This window comes from Felis catus, chromosome E3 (genome assembly GCF_018350175.1).
Source record: "Felis catus isolate Fca126 chromosome E3, F.catus_Fca126_mat1.0, whole genome shotgun sequence".
NCBI classification, from domain to species: domain Eukaryota; kingdom Metazoa; phylum Chordata; class Mammalia; order Carnivora; family Felidae; genus Felis; species Felis catus.
Window position 1 is genome coordinate 37,292,043 of NC_058383.1, and position 20,625 is coordinate 37,312,667.

The following is a 20,625-nucleotide window of genomic DNA, read 5'->3' on the forward strand; positions in this document are numbered from 1 at the left end:
GGCTTCTAACACCTGCCAATGTCCGCTTCAGCACCTTCGGCAGTCAATGACACAGTGACAGGACATCATAACAGCTGGCTCTCCATACAGCTTAACTTCCAGAACCTTCTACCTATGGCAAGTTTAAGCAGTTTCCCAACTATGGTAATAACTGATACAGTTTCCTTTTATTTTTTTATTTTTTTAAATTTTTTTTTCAACATTTATTTATTTTTGGGACAGAGAGAGACAGAGCATGAATGGGCAAGGGGCAGAGAGAGAGGGAGACACAGAATTGGAAACAGGCTCCAGGCTCTGAGCCATCAGCCCAGAGCCCGACGCGGGGCTCGAACTCACGGACCGCGAGATCGTGACCTGGCTGAAGTCGGACGCTTAACCGACTGCGCCACCCAGGCGCCCCTACAGTTTCCTTTTAAAAACACATGTAGGGGCACAAGGGTGGCTCAGTCAGTTGAGTGTCTGACTTTAGCTTGGGTCATGATCTCGAGGTTTGTGGGTTCGGGCCCCGCATTGGGCTCTGTGCTGACAACTTGGAGCCTGGAGCCTGCTTCGGATTCTGTGTCTCCCTCTCTCTCTCTCTCTCTGCCCCTCCCCTGCTCATACTCCGTCTCTTTCTCCCTCTCAAGAATAAATAAACGTTTAAAAAAAAAAAGAAGAAGAAGAAGAGGGGCACCAGGGTGGCTCAGTCAGTTGAGCGTCTGATCTCACAGAATGTGGTGGTTCAAGTCCTGCATCTGGCTCTGCGCTGACTGCCTGGAGCATGCTTCGGATTCTGTGCCTCCCTTTCTCTCTGCCCTTCCCCTGCTGGCACTCTGTCTCTCTCTCCCTCTCAAAAATAAATAAACATTACACAAAATTTTTTGAAGAAAAAATATAAATACACGTAATAGAGGGGAGAATGGAAATCACCGCTTAATGGGTGCAGAGTTTCCCGCTGGGGTGATGAAAATGTCCTGGGACTGCACAGAGGTACGCATACAGGACTGTACTAAATGTCATAATGGTAAACTTTGTTCTGTGTATTCTATTGCCAAAAAAAAAAAAAAAAAAAAAATACACAAACGAAGTGAGTTGATTTCAAAAACACACTAGCTGCGGTGATCACCAGAGAAGGCAAAGGCAAGGAAAGGTCCTGGGGTGACTCCACACTGGACAGGCCCGGAGTGGCCACCACCACTCCACGTGGCGCCTACACCACCCCAGCCATGGCCACGTTGCCACATGCTGATGACCTGGGATGTGGGCCTCCTGAAGCTCTAAGGGAGGAAAGGGGGTGCCCGTGTGTGGCGCTTCAGACTGGTTTACGAGCCAGGTGTGCCCCCAGGACAACTGGCCTCACTGGGGGCTAGCACCCGAAGTGCTGGCTGACTCAGCACACCTACAAACGCACAAGGACCTGTTCTGCGGCCAAAATACCAAGGGACGCACTACACACAGAGGTCACCAAACAGATGCGGGCTCAACCCGGTCCTCCCCACAACGACCGCAGGGTGAGGGCACCCACGTGTCTGAATAGCCCCTTGCTGCCCTCTCGGCCCCCCTCTCTTTAAGGCGCAGCTCTCCCGCATTCACAGGAGGGCGGGCAGGACTGCGTGCAGCCGCTGGGTATCCCAGCCAGCAGTGTGTGGACACTGAGATGGAGCCATGTGCTGGAACGAGGCCGGGGGCGGGGCTGTCCCAAGGCCTGGCTGTCCAGCTCTTCCTGGGGCTCCAAAAGCCCCATCCTTCTTTCAGAAGACTTCCTCACATGAGCAGTAGAGGCAGCTTCTGCTGCTGGCCACCAAAGCGCCCTGACGAACGAGAGCAAACACCACGGTGTGGCCTTCACCTTCTGACACAGCTCATGACCCAGAACCCACCTGCCCAGCTCCTGCACCATCCCACGCCGCGCTGCCTCCACTCCTTCCCCATAATGTACTTCAGTAATACAGGACAACCTTCTTTAAAAAACTAGAGAATTCAGCCAAGTGAGAGCAGCCTGATACAAAAGGCCACCTATCATATGATTCCATTTATATAAAACATCCAGAAAGTACATGAGGACTTACCAGGGGCTGGGACTACAAACTAGGATTAACTAAGAATGGGCATGAGGGACCCTACTGGGAGGACGGAAACATTCTAGAACTGGACTGTGGTGACCATGGCATAATTCATGAATTTACTAAAAATCGCTGGATTATACACTTAAAAGGGGTGAGTTTTATGGTATGCAAATTCTACCTTAAAAGACCTGTTCAGGGGCGCCTGGGTGGCGCAGTCGGTTAAGCGTCCGACTTCAGCCAGGTCACGATCTCGCGGCCCGTGAGTTCGAGCCCCGCGTCAGGCTTTGGGCTGATGGCTCAGAGCCTGGAGCCTGTTTCCGATTCTGTGTCTCCCTCTCTCTCTGCCCCTCCCCCGTTCATGCTCTGTCTCTCTCTGTCCCAAAAATAAATAAACGTTGAAAAAAAAAAAATTAAAAAAAAAAAAAAGATCTGTTCAAACAACTCAGACACATATATACTGCTGGCACTCACACTGTTCACGTACAGAATGGGCTCGTGCGTGTGTAACGCAGGACTCTTTGCCTTATATCAAGACCCTGCGCAGAAATAACCACCATGTAGTTCATGGGCATCTTCTCCAGTTTGTCCTCGAGCTTTATACACACATACGGACACCTGCGGAAATGGCTTTGTGCATCTCTCTTGTCGCGTGCGTGAAATTATACTGCACCTCTGTCTGCAACAGACTCTTCTCCAGACCCAGGAGGGGCTTTCGGCACCGGTGTGTACGGTACACACAGATCCCTTCCACCTGCTGGGGCTGCACGGCATCCCGTTACGGAAACGGACCACGGTGCCCATACGATCATATGGTTCCCGTAACATCAGTGAATAAGCAATCCCTTCGTCAAGGACAGACAGGTTATGTCCAAATTTTGCTGTTATAGACAAAGCTCCCGTTGCCATCCTTCATGTGATATAAACTGCCAGCCCCAGCCGAGAACCAGAAGGTGGAAGGGACCCTGCCAGACTGCAGTCCCACAGCCCCGACAAGGCACCACCCAAGCCGCTAACTGGAGCCTCTAACTGCTGGCGCTCTGTCCGTCCTCAATCATCCAGTCTAGCCAACACTCAAATCACACCCCGCTCTCTGGTCCAGCGCACGCCTGACTGAGCACACATACACTCCTGAGGCTTATCAGCCCCTCGAGGAATGTGAACAGACAGGCCTGTGGCGATCGGACGGTGCTCAGGAGAGGGCTGGTGACGGGGGCCAGGTTACCTCATCATCCTTCCACTCGGAGAAGTCGATCTTGAAGGAGGGCAGGGAAAACTGCTGGCTCACCCCTCTCTTGTAGTGGACGGTCTCGGACTGCAGGGCAGGGCTCCTGGGGCTGTACCTGAAGGGGCAGCCAAGAGAAAGGCCGCTGAGACTGTGCCCAAAGCAAATGGTCTGCTGTGCCCGGTTCTCAGTCTCAGTCCCCTGCCAGCCCAGGACCTGTGAGGTAGGGGCTGGCAGCCACTGGTCTGTGGGGACCGAGCAGAAATCAGACGTGAGGACCCCCTTCTTCACCTGCGAGTCCTCACCCTCCCCCGGCGAGGCAGGGCCCTCGGTCTATTTGCCTCCAGCCCTGCCTGGTAACTCACCTGCTTACAAGTCCTCTGGGGCCCACACCTGCCCCACAACTGCCTTTCCAGATCTGGCTGCGCTTTTCCATTTGGCTTTTGAGGTGCGTTTACTTTAGTGAACAAACATGGTACAAACATGTGCCCGGCATGCCGTGTCCCCACAGCCCACCCTCACGCTCGCTCCCTGCCATGGGCTTCTCTGTCCCAGCCACAACCCACTAAGCACTCCCAGAAGAGCAGGGCATGTTCACGCCCGCGTGCACGGTGTCTGTTCTTGAGTATTCACACGGCGGCCCGCCTACACCGGCTCCCTCACTACTGATGGCCCCCAGCGCTGTCCCCTAACCGCCACACGCAGGGGTGCGGGGTTCTGCAAACATTGCATGTGCTCCACTGTGCGGTCACTAACTCTGATCCGACCAGGCGACCCGCTGGTGAAGACCAGACTCCAGTATCTCGCTATTCCCAACGGTGCTTCCAGGACCCTCTCTACATACATCTTAGCCACGTATACGAGCACGTTCCCAAGGTACGTTCCCAGAAAGGGTACATGCATTTTTAATTCTGACCAACTCGGGCTTCTCCCCATTCAGGAATCCAACACACGGCGCTGACCTGCTTCCTCCACCCGCCCCACAGCAGCCACTCTTGGGGCTTCCCTCAGCCTCTTGGACAAAAGACACTCTGGAGAGCCCGACAGACTGGTGGCGGGCGGGGCTGCTCTTGTATGCACAAAGAGAGGGGGCCCCTCCACCCCCTGGAGGCCACAGGGCCTTTCTTCCCTGTGACATCCCAGCCCTGAGCCTGTGATAAAGCCACAGGCTAGGACTCTGCTCCCAAGCAGACCTGGGATTTTCTCTGGGACCTCAGATCTGCCCCCTTTTCTCACTTGTCAAGAAGCAGGGAGGAGACCAGGGAAGGAGCAGGAGGGTCACGCACACTGCAGCTCAAATGGAAACAGAATTTCCAGGCTCGGATAAAGGTGCTTGGGCACAGCCTTCTGGGTCCTAGAGACGGTCTTTGTTCCGTTGACTTCTATGTTCACCCCACTCAACTCCAGCAAACTGAGAAGGGAAGCAGGCTCCCAGCCACTCCCACCAGGTCTCAGGAAGGGAAGAGAGGGGACAGAGCAGCATTTCTGTCTTCTGTCCCCAGTGGTGGAGCCCCCCGGGGGATCAGGACAAAAGCTCCAGGGACGGCTAAGCTGTTTCCTCACGCATCCACTATCCTTCTGGGGGCACGTCTTCCAGGTCCAAATATGACACAGACCAAAGCCGAGCTGCGCACCTTGTCCTCTTGTTGCTGCAAGGGAGGGTGCGAGAGAGGGAGCCCCGAGCCCAGTGACCCGACGGACAAAGCGTTCACTCCCTGCAGGGAGTGCTCCCCACAAACCCCAGCTACGGGTTTTCTCCAACAGCAGCACCAAGGTCCTTATACCGACCACGAGGGGGTGGCTCCAGCCACCCCCACCCCCAGCTGAGGAAACTGAGGTACCAGCAGTCCCAACCCTTGACGCCTAAGCTCCAGCACCAGAGCCAGTCTGGCCTTCAGGTGTTTTTCTCCAACAGGACACAAGCGGGTACGTTTCTGCCCGTCTGTCTGAGTCTATGGTCACGCTGAAGTTACAGATTTCGAACTTTTGGGGCCAGCGAGACCCTTATTGCAAAGAAAACCTCCAAAATCTCAAACGCACAGCACGGACAACAGAAGCCCAGCTGCCGGGCCGGCCGCCACCCAGGCCGCAGACACTCACACAGCCGTCCCGTTCAGGAACTCCTCCACCGCCTGGCAGTAGATGGTGATGGCCACGCGGGCGTCGGCATCAAAGGTGAACTCCAGGCTGTAGAGGACGCGCGGCTTCTCGCTGTCCTCGGAGGGGCTGTCGGCACCATCTTTGTACCTGCCGGGGAGCAGAGGGACAGAGGTGGCGGCCTCCACCCAGCACAGCAGGTGCGCCCCCCACGGGGCCCCTCAGAGGCGGCTGCCAGACGCGTGGAGGCCCACTCCCTGTTTGGGCAATAAGGCCGGACACTGCAGAGCCCTCCCTCCCTTGTGTTCCGCCCACAGAAAGAGAGGGGTCCTCTGGGTTTAGACACAGCCCCAGACGTCTTCCAGGTTTAACGTGGTTCTCAGCCTGCTGACGTGCGAGGCCGGATCGCTGTCGGTCGTGGGGCCGTCCCGTGCACTGTGGGGTGCTCAGCAGCATCCCTGGTCTCTGCCCCCACAGGCCAGGGGCACCCAATCCCCCGAGTGAAAGCATTTGCGGACGCGGACCGACATCCCTGGGGGCACGGCCGGTTTGAAGACTGGAGTCCCATGAGCAGAGCCCTCTGTACTCACACCCTAGGAGCCCCTCTGGACTCGAGAACTGTCCGTGACCTTCTGGCTCCACAGCTGAGGGAGCAGGGACTGGGGCCACTAGCTGCTGCCTCCCCTCGCAGGCATCTGTGACCACAGCATGAGGCAGGGCGAAGGCTCACCTCACCAGTCGGAGAGAGTCTTTCCGGATGTTCACCAGGCTCCTCAGTGTCTTCACAGGCTCATGGGGGGCGGGGGTGACGTAAGGAAACTAGAAGGGAGAAACCCAAAGCCATGCCCGGTGATCCCCAGGATGTGACAGGGATAGAAAACAGGGATAATCGGAGCACAGGCACGACTCTGTACACCCCAGCCCTTGCGCTCATTCGTACAGAAGGAAACCTCAGGCCCAGCAGCCGCCACAAGGGACAAACAACAGGGACCAGAACCCTTAAGGATTCTGGCCACATAGATCCAGCCATGGTCCTCCAATTCCAGGGGGACTCTCAGTAAGCATAACCCGGCCCGAGGGACCCTGGGGCTCTGAGGCCATGTTCCCAGAGGCGGGACCTGGTGCCCACTGCTGTCCTGAATAAAGTGGGCCTGCAAGGTAAGGATGATGCTCAGGAAAGACTCTGGAAGGGACTCGCACGCAAACACGCACACACACACACACAGGGAAGCACTAGAAAATGGGAGATCTCTGGGAAATGTGCTGCAGCGGCATCAGCTCCTGCCCATGACAGTGCAGCACAGCTCTGGAAGATTCTGTCCTTGTGGAAGCCGAGGGAGGGAGGCACAGAGGACTGGAACCCCTTCCCGCCACTGCAGGGGAGTCTACGATGGCCTCAAAAGAAAAGTTTAAACAATAAGAGATTTACAGGAGGTCTGTAAGAGCCAGGCCCTGCCTGCGAGCTGAGGCTTCGAAGACGGAAGGTGAGGTTGCTACTCTTGCTCTCACAGACTCAGGAGGGCAGGGGACTCAGCACAACCTGGAAGCCCCAGTGGTCCCATGGGTCGGGGAGGGCAGCACTCAAGGCCAAAGCTCCTCACCTCCCACACACTAAAGGATCAAGATTTCATGTCAACAGCTGTTCCACTGCTAAAACAGCCTAAAGACTCCCGGGCCAGTGGACACCTCATCCCCTGCCAGGACCAGGGATACCCCAGGACTCAGCAGCCTTGGGAAATGGAGTCCAGCATCTCCTGAAAGAGAGGGTCTCCTGCCTGGCTCCTCACCCACACTGAGGCCCACCATTTTAAAGTACAAGACCCAATCCCTGGTCAGCACCCCCTCCCCAGAGGCCCTCACTAGTCCCTCTCGGTCTCTTTTGTCTCCATTCATGAATCTTTTCTTCACTGCCTGCACCCCAGGAGGGAAGAGGGTAGGATATGTCCTCCATCCCCAGCCCCTGGAGGAGTCCTAGGCACCCAGCAGGTACCAAATGTGTGTTGGACAAATGGACAGCAGCATGTAAACGTGTGCTTCCCTGATGACTAACGAAAGTGCATTTGTAAAAATGCTCACTGGCCATGTGCATGTCTCTTTTGGGTCACAACTCTCACCCACTGTTCTACAGAGTGTGGCTTCTGTTTTTTCTTTTTTAAAGAAAGTCATCCAAGAGGCCTGGGATCAAATCCATAACTATCCATAAGCCCCATAGCCTGGCTGCATTGGGCTCAGCAGTGGCTACCCTGTCCCCCAGTGAGCTATCTGCAGCCATCCAACCTCTAAGGGGACAGTGCCAGGACATGACCCCTGCACAGACATACACACATCCAGCCAGTAGCTCTGCCCATGTGAGGTGACTCAGTGCCTGCTTATCCTCAAAGCTAGCTATGGATAGCGGAGGGGAGGACCTCGCTGCCACTGCCCACGTGCCTACCCCACTGTGACCCACCTGGACCGGGCGATTGCCCAGGAAATTCAGATCCATGTTCTCTCCAAAGAGGTAACCTTCAGGGTGAGGGGTGTCGAATTTCTCACCTCCCATGAAAAAGTGAGAGGCAAAGTAGTTTCCTGGTTAGAAAAGGAAACACAATTGTAGATTATAAGGCTCGACACAACCCAGGGGAAGCCGGTGATGGTTAACAGGCTCAGCCCTGAGAACAGCTCCATTTGGAGAGAAGCCTCGCAGGCTGTCCTTACCACTCGGCTCTAGCCCCAGCCTCAGCCCTTCAACCCGGCCCATTCAACGTCTGCACCCCAACACCCTTTGTGCTCCCAGACCTCTCCTCCCTGCTCTGGGGCATATCAGGTCTTCTGCTCCATTAACCTTTCCTTCTGTGGCAGTGGGAGTTGTGTGCTCCTCAAGGATATGTCTCAGTTCCACACCTACACCTGTGCATGTGACCTTAGTTGGAAATAGGGTCTTTACAGATGTAATCAAGAGGAGGTCACACTGAAGCACAAAAGCAGTAAAAATAAGTGTACCTATAGAACTCAGTCAAGGGACTCACAAAATAAAAGGCTATAAAGTATGACACCATTTACCTAAAACATGGGGAGGAGAGGGCTAAAGAATGGGTTCAAACTTAAGCGACCAGCAACTTCATACAGACTGCTATATGCAGAAGAGGTGACATACAAACCGAATGGTAACCACAAATCGAAAACCTGTAAAGACATGAAAAAAATAAAGAGGAAGGAACCCAAGTATATCATAAAGAAAGCCAACTAACCATGAGAGAAAAGTGCAGGAGAGGAGAGGAATGGAGAAAAACAACTACAAAAACAATCACAGAACAAGTAACAAAAATGGTAATACATACATACTTATCAACAATTACTTTGAATATAAATAGACTGAACACTCCAATCAAAAGTCAAAGGGTGACAGAATGGGTAAGAAAACAAGGCCAATCTGTATGCTGCCTATAAGAGACTCATTTCAGACCTAAAGACACCTGCAAATGGAAAGTGAGGGGATGGATGAGCATTCATCATGCTAATGGTGTGAAAAGCAATCTGGGGCAGCAATACTTACATGGGACAAGATAGACTTTAAAACAAAGAGTGTAACGAGAGACAAAGAAGGGCACTATATAACCAGAAAGGGGACAAACTAACAAGAAGTAAATATCTGGCAACCAAATACACAAGTTAATTACAAATATAAAGGAAGTAATGGACAGTAATACAATAATTGTAGAGAACATTAATAACCCACCTACATCAATGGATAGATCATCCAAACAGAAAATCAACAAGGAAACAGTGGCTCTGAATGACACACTGGACCAGATGAATCTCACAGATATATTCAGAACATTCCATCCTAAAACAGCAGAATACACATTCTTTTCAAGTGCACATGGAACATTCTCCAGATTAGATCACGTTAGGCCACAAAACAAGTCTCAACAAATTCAGAAAGATCAAAGTCATTCCACATATCTTTTCTGACCACAACACTATGACACTAGAAGTCAACAAGAAAAAATCTGGAAAGACCACAAATACATGGAGGTTAAACAACATGATACTAAACAATGAATGGGTCAACCAATAAATCAAAGAAGAACCTTAAAAATACATGTAGACAAATGAAAGTGAAAACACAATGATCCGAAATCTATGCAGCAAAAGCAGTTCTAAGAGGGAAGTCTGTAGCAACATAGTCCTACCTCATGAAGCAAGAAAAATCTCGAATAAGCAACCTAATGTTACACCTAAAGGAGCAAGGAAAAGAAGAACAAAACCCCAAGCCAGCAGAAGCAAGGAAATAATAAATGTCAGAGCAGAAACAAAGAAAATAGAAACTAAAAAAAAAAAAAAAAAAAAAAAGTAGAACAAATCAATGAAACCAAGGCACCAGTTCTTTGAAATGATCAACAAAATTGAGAAATCTTTAGCAAGACTCATCCAAAAGAGAGAGAGAGATAGAGAGAGAGGACTCAAATTAATCAGAAATGAAAGAGGAGAAGCAACAACCAGTACCAAAGAAACATGAAGGATTATAAGAGAATATTATAAACAATTACATGCCAACAAACTGGACAACATGGAAGAAATGGATAAACTCCTAGAAACATACAATCTCCCAAAACTGAATCAGGAAGAAACAGAAAATTTGAACAGACCAATTACCAGAAATGAAATTGAATCAGTAATCAAAAAACTCCCAACAAAAGTCCAGGACCAGATGGCTTCACAGAGGAATTCTAACAAACATTTAAAAAACAGTTAATACTTATTCTTCTCAAACTACTACAAAAAATAGAAGGAAAGCTTCCAAATTCATTCTATGGGGCCAGCATTGCCCTGATATCAAAACCAGATAAAGACACTACAAAAAAGAGAACTACAGGCCAATATTCCCAATGAACATGGATGCAAAAATCTTCCAAAAATATTAGCAAACAGAATCCAACAATACATTGTCAGGCTCTGTGCTGACAGCTCAGAACCTGGAGCCTCCTTCGGATTCTGTGTCTTCCTCTCTCTCTGTCCCTCCCCTACTCACATTCTGTCTCTCTCTCTCCTTCAAAAATAAATAAACATTACAAAAAAATTAAAAGACTCCAACAATACATTAAAATAATCATTCACCACAATCAAGTGGAATTTATTCCCAGGATGTAAAGGTGGTTCAATATTCACAAGTCAATCCATGTGATACATCACATCAAAAAAAGAAAGGATAAAAACCGTAAGATCATTTGAAAAGATGCAGATACAACATGTGACAAAGTACAACATCCATTCATGATGAAAACCCTCAATAAGGTAGGTTTAGAAAGAACAAACATCAACATAATAAAGGCCATCTATGAAAAACCCACAACCAACATCATCCTCAATGGGAAAAAACTGAGAGCTTTCCCCTAAGATCAGGAACAAGGCAAGATGTCCACTCTCACCATTTTTACTCAGGATAGTACTGGAAGTCCTACCCAAGCAATCAGACAAGAGAAGGGAACAAAAGGCAGCCAAATCATTAAGGAAGAAGTAAAACTCTATTTGCAGATGACATGATACTATATCTAAAAACCCTAAAGACTCCACCAAAACAGCTACTAGAACTCATAAATGAATTCAGGAAGGCTACAGGATACAAAATCAATCACTGCTTTCTATACGCTAATAATGAAGCAACAGAAAGGGAAATTGAGAAAACAATCCCACTTACAAGTACACCAAAATAATAAAATACCTAGGAATAAATTTAACCAAGGAGGTGAAAGACCTGTACTCTGAAAACTGTACAATACTAATGAAAGAAACTGAAGATGACATAAACAAAAGGGAAAACATTCCATGCTCATGGATTAGAAGAACAAATATTGTTAAAATGTCCATACGACTCAAAGCAATCTACAGATTTAACGCAATCCCTATCAAATACCAATGGCATTTTTCACACAACTAGAACAAAGAATCCTAAAATTGGTACGGAACCATCTAGAGACCCCAAATAGCCAGAACAATCTTGAAAAAGAGAAACAAAGCTGAAAGCATCACAATTCCAGATCTGAAGATACATGACAAAGCTGTCATGATCAAAACGTCTGGTACGGGCACAGAATAGACAACGTAGAATGGAACGTAACACAAGGCCCAAAAACAAATCCACAATTATATGGTCAACTAATCTTTAGCAAAAGAGGCAAGAATATGTCATGGCAAAGGGACAGTCTCTTCAACAAATGGCTCTGGGAAAACTGGACAGTGACATGCAAAAGAATGAAACTGGACCACTTTCTTACACTAGACACAAAAATAAACTGGATTAAGTTTCTTTTTTTTTTTTTTTTTTAATTTTTTTTCAACGTTTATTTATTTTTGGGACAGAGAGAGACAGAGCATGAACGGGGGAGGGGCAGAGAGAGAGGGAGACACAGAATCGGAAACAGGCTCCAGGCTCTGAGCCATCAGCCCAGAGCCTGACGCGGGGCTCGAACTCACAGACCGCGAGATCGTGACCTGGCTGAAGCCGGACGCCCAACCGACTGCGCCACCCAGGCGCCCCTGGATTAAGTTTCTAATGTGGTGAGACCTGAGTGGCATCTCGGTGGCCCAGTCAGTTGGGTGTCCGACTTTGGCTCAGGTCATGATCTCACAGCTCGTGAGTTCGAGCCCCACGTCGGGCTCTGTGCTGACAGCTCGGAGCCTGGAGCCTGCTTCAGTTTCTGGGTCTCCCTGTCTCTCTATGCCCCTCCCCCACTTGCACTCTGCCTCTCTCTCTCTCTCTCTCAAAAATAAATAAACATTAAAGAAAATTTTAATAAATGTGAGACCTGAAACCATAAAAATCCTAGAAGAAAGCACAAGCAGTAATTTCTCTGATATCGGCTGTAGCAACAGTTTTTTAGATCCGTCTCCTGAGGCAAGGGAACAAAAGCAAAAATAAACTATTGGGACTACACCAAAATAAAAAGCTTCCATACAGCAAAGGAAATTACGATCAAAGCTAAACAACAACCTACTGAATGAAAGAATTTGTAAATGACATATCTGATAAGGGGTTAGTATCCAGAATATAAAAACAACTTATACAACTCAACACCAAACAAAACCAAATAATCCAATTAAAAATAGAAGACACGAACAGATATTTCTCTAGAGAAAACATACAGATGGCTGACAGACACATGAAAAGAGGCACAACATCACCCACCATCAGGGACATGCAAATCAAAACTACAATGAGATATCACCTCATACCCATCAGAATGGCTAAAATCAACAACACAAGAAACAACAGGTGTTGGCAAGGATGTGGAGAAACAGGAACCCTCAGTGCACTGTTGGTGGGAATGCAAACTGGTGTAGCCACCTGGAAAACAGTATGAAAATTCTTCAAGGGCGCCTGGTTGGTTCAGTCAGTTAAGTGTCCGACTTCAGCTCAGGTCATGATCTCCCGGTTCGTGGATTCGAGCCCCGCGTCAGGTTCATGCTGACAGCTCGGAGCCTGAAGCCTAGAGCCTACGTCAGGTTCTGTGTCTCCTTCTCTCTCTGCCCTTCCTCTGCCTGTGCTCTCTCTCAAAAATAAATACACATTAAAAAAAAAAAAAAAAGAAAATTCTTCAAAAAATTAAAAGCAGAGGGGAGCCTGGGTGGCTCAGTTGGTTTAGCATCTGACTCTTGATTTCAGCTCAGATAATGACCCAAGGGCCATAGGATCAAGCCCCGTGTCAGGATCTGCACTGAGAATGGAGCCTGCTTAAGATTTTCTCTGCCCCTTTCCCCTGCTCACATGCGATCTCTAAAATTAAAAAGAAAAAAAAGTTAAAAATAGAACTACCCTACGATACAGTAATCTCACTACTGGATCTTTACCCAAAGAATAGAAGAACACTAATTCAGAGGGATACATGCACCCTGATGTTTACTGCAGCATTATCTACAACGACCAAATTATGGAAGTAGCCTAAGCATCCATCGACTGATAAAGGATAAAGAAGAAGACGTGGTATACATATGTGTACACACAGCCAGAGGAATGTTACACAGCCATAAAATAAAGAATGAAATCTTGCCACTTGCAATGACACAGATGGGTCTAGAAAGTATTATGCTAAGGGAAATAAGTGAGTCACAGAAAGACAACTACCATATGAGTTCATTCATATGTGGAACTGAAGAAATAAAACGAACAAAAGGCGGCAGTTGGGACTAGACGCGGCAGGGGCAAAAGTGCAGACATTCTGCTTACTGTTAGGTCTTTCCATGGAACATGAACCATGCAGTGCTCTTAACTAAAGGACTGAGACATGGGGCAGCACAAGGACCCTTCCAAAATCACCTAGGATCTGCACTGGGTCCTACGTACTGGAACTATCAGTGCACTTTAAGGTGCAGACTTTTTTAATAAATGTGAGACCTGAAACCATAAAAATCCTAGAAGAAAGCACAAGCAGTAATTTCTCTGACATCTTCCCCACAACGGCCTTGTAGGGGCAGGGAACAAGGCACCCAAGGCCTGGCACGCAGCCTGTCACTGCACCTGACCCTGGACCTGGGCTTTAACCTTGCTTGGCCTTTGGCCCACCCGCGCTACCCTGCTTGCCGACCAAACTGCCCCCATTTTCCCTCTCTGCTTTACTCTCCCCCACAGCACTGTGCATGACCCGATGGAACTGTGCACAGGAGGCCCCAACATCTTAGTCCAGTTTTAAGCTTTTGTGACTGGAGGCATAAATGCTACAATCTAAAACCTCCTGATGAAGAGGCAACAGACGATTTTTTTTTTTTTTGGTTTTCCCTATATTGTTTACATTTTCTACAATTAACATTACTTTTTTTTTTAATATTTTATTTGTAAGTAATCCCTACATCCAAAGTGGGGCTTGAATTTACAACCCTGGGATCAAGAGTCTCACACCCTACCAACTGAGCCTCCAGATGCCCCAATTAACATAATTAACATTACTTTTAAAAGAAGAAAAAACAAATTTAAGATTTTTTTTTTTTTTTAAAAGAAGGCTCCATGCCCAACGTGGGGTCTGAGTTCACCACCCTGAGATCAAGAGCCTCCTGCTCTGAGCCAGCCAGGCACACAGTCCAAGAAAAATTACGTAAAAAAATATATGAGGGGGGTGCCTGGGTGGCGCAGTCGGTTAAGCGTCCAACTTCAGCCAGGTCACGATCTCGCGGTCCGTGAGTTCGAGCCCCGCGTCGGGCTCTGAGCAGATGGCTCAGAGCCTGGAGCCTGTTTCCGAGTCTATGTCTCCCTCTCTCTCTGCCCCTCGCCCGTTCATGCTCTGTCTCTCTCTGTCCCAAAAATAAACGTTAAAAAAAAAAATAAAAAATAAAAATAAATAAAAATAAAAATAAAAATAATAAAATAAATATATGAGGGACACCTGGGTGGCTCAGTTGGTTAAGCGACTGACTCTTGGTTTCGGCTCAAGTTCCTGAGTTCCAGCCCCACATCGGGCTCTGCGCTGACAGTGTGAAGCCTGCTCGGGATTCTCTCTCTCCCTCTCTCTGCCCCTCCCCCACTTCCTCTCTCTGTCTCTCAAAATAAATAAATAAACTTGAAAAAAAAAAAAGACATGGTACAAGATGTGGTAGTATCACAAAACTGGAAGCATGTTCTGGAAAGACCAATGAATTGTCCACTAGGAGACTTAAGGGTGTGTGAATTATACCTCAATAAAGCTATTCTTAGGGATTGGGGGAACCTGAGTTGTCAGCTAGGAGTTCATCAGTAAGTTTTTTGCTATTAATCTTTAACGTGATTTTGGGGGGGGCACAAAACTTGGAATTAGATGCTATTCTTTATCAAAACCCTGCTAATTCCCATCTACTTATTTACGTGACATGGGTTCTCAACTTCAAATGAAAACCAGAACCCGAGCTTGTGCTGACCTGGTCTCACTCTAGCCGTGGGTTATGTTCAACCGTGACCACAGGAAGCAATCAGGGACGAAAGGAGCCCACTCACCTAAGAGACACCTTTTTGATGTATTTTATGTTCGATGCGTATTTAGGTTTACTATTTATAAAAACTGTAACCTCAGGGGAGGTGCTGTGGAAAGACATATATACAACGTGAGGAATGGGAAGCATGGGTTCTGAAGGAAGGGCGTTCGCTGTGTTATTCTCTGTGTTTTGCTAGGTTTTTCAAAAGTTCACGTTTTTAAAAAGGAACTTTTAGGGGCCCCTGGGTGGCTCAGTCGGTTGAGCTTCCGACTCCGGCTCAGGTCATGATCTCACAGCTCGTGAGTTCGAGCCCCACGTCGGGCTCTGTGCTGACAGCTCGGAGCCTGGAACCTGCTTCAGATTCTGTCTCCCTCTCTGACCCTCCCCTGTTCATGCTCTGTCTCTCTCTGTCTCAAAAATAAATAAACATTAAAAAAAATTTTTTTTTTAAAAGGGAACTTTTAAAGGAAGAATGTGTGCGCAGAGGACCAGGGAAGGAGTGTGTGTTCGTGCGTGTCTGCGCGTGCATACAGGTGTGTGGTGTACCCAGCTGCAGGAGTGTGCCGTGCATGTGTGTGTGTCTGGGCGTGCGTGGTGTGTGTGTGTGTGTGTGTGTGTGTGTGTGTGTTGACACGGTTTAGGACCCAGAGGAGCAGGCCGAGCTCTAAAGACGACGGAGGGAAAAGAGCAAGAAAACACCATGAAGGGGAGAAACGGAAAGGCAGACAGACAGGAAGATGAAGAAGACAAACCACCACCTCAGCCACCGGGCTCTTTCCTCCATGCCCCCTGATACGGAACCCACGGAGGGGACACAGATCCTGCCCCTCCTCTCCATGCAGGACGATATGAGAGGTCCCCTCAAAGCCCCGTGACTTAGCCCCATGCTGAGGCCACCCCCACGTCCACCCCCAACACACACAGGGACAGCAGCCAGTGAATGGGGTCATCTCACTGATCTCACTGCAGGCTGCAAAGGGCGGCTGTTCGCACACAAGGAAAGAGCCGCGTGGGAAGACCGTCCCCATCAGAAGGGCTGAAAATCCTATGGCCACGTGGAAGGCCCGCTAGAGGTGATTTGGGCCCAGAAGCCCTGGCTACGGGGCACTGACACGCTCGAGGACCTCACGGCCGCAGGGGAACCCAGACACTTCACCTCCTGTGCGCCAGAGGGATTCACACTCTGCCCTACTTACAGGTGGCCAGGTGACCTGGATAACCAACAGGTGACCAGCCACAAAATTACGACCAAGGGAGACCCCCTCCCCTGGAGGCCTCCCAGCATTCCCACACACGGCTCTGTTGTCCTTTACACATGGACGGACACATGTGTTCATCATCTGTAAATACAGATGAGGAAAATCAAAACCACGAGGCTCCCGTTAGAGGCTGTTTCAGTGATGGCTGGTGCAGGTGGGAAGGTGCTGTCCCAGGGCTCCTGGGGCTGTTTTGTCTGGTCACTCTCAAATGACTGGTGGTATATACACATGGTGTACCAAGATCACCATTTACAACCCCAAAAAGGCAACACTCTAAATTACTTAAATGAACTAATAACCCTGCTAAGGAGCGAGGCACCAGGACACTCAAACTGTCCCTGGGATCAGAGTAAAGGTCAAAGCCCGGAACATTCCACACCAAAACTGTCAGGGCCCCCCAGCAGGCAGGGTGAGGAGTGGAGTGAGAAAAAGTGGGATCCTAACATTCTCCCCAAAACACCCACTCCACTCTAACCCTTCTTAGCTACACATTCACAAAACCCAAGTTTCATCAAGAGACCAGAGTTTGGGACCCTGCTACAGAGCGAATGTTTACTTCCCACCCCCCTCAAATTCACATGTTGAAATCTGACCCCCAATGTGATGGTACTGGGAGCTGGGGCTTTGGGGAAGTGACTAGGTCATGAGGAGGTGCTGTGATGCATGGGATTAGTACCGTTACAAGAGGCCCTCCAGAATCCCCTAACCCAGCCGTGTGAGCCCAGCGAGTAGACAACTGTCTATGAACCAGGAAGAGGCTCTCACCAGACACCGAACGTGCTTGCACCTTGATCTTGGACTTACCAGCCTCCAGAACTGTGAGAAATAAGTGTCTGTTGTTTATAAGTCACCCAGACTGTGGTGTAGACACAGCAGTGCAGACAGACTTGGACATACCCACTGGGTCTAAGGTCCCAAGTCTGGACCCCTGAGAAGCATGTGCAGCAAACCCACCAACCTATGGGATCCTCACAACAGAAAGAAGCTGGGCGGGCTCCAGCCACCCGGGATCACCTGGGGACAGCCACCACCATCACCGCCAGGGCTTCATCAACTCTTGGTGTCACCCAAGACCTCAGCGAAAAGCCCTCACTAGGTGAAGCAGCGAGGGCTCCTCCTCCTAGGCATCTGTTCCAGTCGTCCCCGAGGGGCCTCTGCACTGCTGGAGGGAGGCTGGGATGTCCCAAGGGACCTTGGGAACTCTAGGGCCAGAGTTCTTCATTGAGGATGAGAATGGAATGATGTGGAGAATGAAGTGACTAGTGCCATGTTCTAGCAAGCTGGCAGTCTCAGGAAGAAGCAACACCTGTGGGCTTTGGTGAAGGGAGCCCCCTAGAGGCTACACCTGGGAGCCTGGACTCCTTCAGAGCCCCTGCCCGCACCCTGGCTCCTCGTGGGGACTCAGGCCGGGGGGAGCCCCCACCCTGCGATTCTCAGCAGCGGCCCACCTTCCTTCCCCACCCTTCCAACACACCCGCACCTCCTGGCCTCAAGTCTCTGTGTGGTTCTAGGTAACGCAGGACACGCAAACTCAGTTCTAGGTACCACAGGCTCCCTCCTTGCACTCCAGACGTTCCAGACCAGAGACAGTGATGCTATCCCCAGCAGCCAACGTCCCCATGCCTCAACTTACAGGGCCACGAACCAGTGATTCTGCTCTGCCCTCTGTGCTGCCTACCTCACCTTGCACCACCTTCCTGGGCCATCCTCTGGGATTCAGGCACTTTCTCCATTCCCTGTGACCCAAGAGGCTGCCCCCACCCTGCCACTCAGCAGTAAGGCCTCTTACGAACTCCCTGCAAGCCCGCTCCATAGCAAATCCTCCTGCCCCAACAGTCTTCACAGTAGGATCATCACTGTTTTTCTTTATTTGTTGGTTGGTTCACACTCTGTCCTCCTCCGCCCACGACCAGGGATCACATGCATGTTCACTGTCCTGTATCCCAGTGACCACCACCCTGGCTTGCACACAGGAGCCTGGTAAAAACCAGTTGAATGAAGGGAGGAAGGTGGATGACACAGTTACTACGATTTGACAGCAGAGGAAATAGGAGGCACAGAGCGGTCACATGACCCGCTCAAGCCACAACACCAGCCAGAGGTGGCGTCCTCACTGAAGACCTGTGTGGACCCCAGAGCTGCATGCTGCACGCTCAACTACTCCAGCCCACTGTGTGCTCTTCCCACACCGCCATCCAATTCTCCAGTCTTCGGTGGACACCGACTGATGACCTACAAATTCAGCTCTATCCTGACACCATCCACCTGGAGACAGCATCAGATCCCACAGACGAAGGGCTCAGCCCCACACCACTGCCCCCTCCCTTCAGATGCCAATCCCCAGTCCGGGTGGTCACCTGTCAACCGGCTATAAGCTGGACATTCCCACGACCCCCAACTAATTTGCTCAAGCTGCTCACAAAACTCAGGAAAACAGCTCACTTACCAGATTACTAGGTCACCAGCTTAATATAAAAGGACACGCCTCAGGAACGGCCACATGGAAGAGATGTCCAGCGCAAGGATGGTGGGAAAGGCGCGGGGCTTCCACGCCCCCTCTGAGCACTCCACCCTCCCAGCCTCTCGCTGTGCTCACCAACCCAGAAGCCCCCTGAACCCGGCCCTTCAGGGTCTTTGTGGAGGCTTCGTCTTACGTGGGCTCGGCTGATTCAATCACTGGCTGCTGGCGACCCTCTCGATGTCCAGCCTCTAACCACAAAGTTGGCTCCAAACGCAGCCAGGCCCCATCCTTAGGTGCTTCCCTGAATCTCATCAGCATAAACTCGGGTGTGGTTGAAAGGGGCTTGTTATGAGTATCAATACCAAATTCCAAGAGTTTTTTAGAAGCTCTGTGGCAGGAACAGAGAAAACACATCACAATGTCCCCTGTCTACCCCCCCGGGTAAAGCAGGACTTTAGACACCCTGCACAACCCGCTGCTAAGAAACACACCTGGTGCTGGGCCCCGGGACACAGGGCGTGCATCTCAGGCCGCCCCAGTCTCCCCTACTCCAGTGGGGCTCGGAGAGGCAGGGCGGGGGGCGCCGCTGAGCAGGCGTGGGCAGGGGCTGGGAACAGTTCACTGATTCCACAGGCCATAAATTCCTCTCATTCCCTATCCCTAACAGGACAGATGTTCCCGGTTACCAGCTTCCCGAATCCGCTGTCACTAGGCCCCAGCTGGGCCTGACCAATGCGAGATGAGAACATCACAGTCCCCGAGTGATCTCAGGAAAGCATCTTCAGGCTCTTGAAACACCCTGCCGATTCCCCCTGAGCCAAAGTCATGCACGTACAGACAAGAGCGCTTCTCTGCTGGCCACATGCAGCCTAGGTGACCTAGTGTGGCCTGGCCTGTGTCCCCATCAGTAACACGCAGGCCTCAGTAAAACACACTGGGAGCAGACTGATGAGGACAGCTCAGGATATCCTCAGGATAAAAGGAGCCAATAATGCAAAGGAGCCTTGCACATGTGAAAAGGCATCTGAGAAACATTCGATTCCCAGCCCCTCCCACCCCCCTCCCAAGCATGAAAGCCTTACCACAGCTGGACCATATTAAACAAAAATCTCGGGGCCCCTGGGTGGCTCAGTCGGTAAGCGTCCGACTTCGGCTCAGGTCATGATCTCGCGGTCTGTGGGTTCGAGCCCCGCGTCAGGCTCTGTGCTGACAGCTCAGAGCCTGGAGCCTGTTTCAGATTCTATGTCTCTCTCTTCCTCTGACCCTCCCCTGTTCATGCTCTCTCTCTCTCTGTCTCAAAAATAAATAAATGTTAAAAAAAATTTTTTTTTAAACAAAAATCTCTCAGTCCCCAACATCACAGAGGAAAGAAAGATGACCTGAGAACAACTTTAAGCAAAGACCGTTTCACTGAGTTCCAGACTAAGTGCTTGTAGCCACCTTTTGTAAGAGGAGGGGTCCTTCTCTCTTCTGGAAACAGCCTCTACCAACAGGGGTGGGCCCCAGCAGCGGCCCAGCTCCGGTCCCCTCGACAATGCTCGTCGGCCAAGATGGACACCCGGCGGTGCTGGACCAACACACGGTTCTCTCTCCCGTGGAAGTGGATCAGACACCGGAGAACTT

The 20,625-nt window shown here is 50.1% G+C and overlaps 1 protein-coding gene across 2 annotated transcripts in view; it reads right to left on the reverse strand.

Annotated features, from left to right (window-relative positions):
• The window catches only part of MGRN1 (mahogunin ring finger 1), a 55,042-nt gene that overhangs the window by 23,890 nt on the left and 10,527 nt on the right, over positions 1–20,625 (reverse strand). For both annotated transcript variants that reach the window (XM_045047898.1, XM_045047897.1), the window contains exons 2-5: positions 7,814–7,932; positions 6,095–6,183; positions 5,368–5,514; positions 3,268–3,385 (exon numbers count right to left, since the gene is read on the reverse strand). In XM_045047898.1, the coding sequence (XP_044903833.1) occupies positions 3,268–3,385; positions 5,368–5,514; positions 6,095–6,183; positions 7,814–7,932 (473 nt within the window). The remainder of the gene's footprint in view (positions 1–3,267; positions 3,386–5,367; positions 5,515–6,094; positions 6,184–7,813; positions 7,933–20,625) is intronic.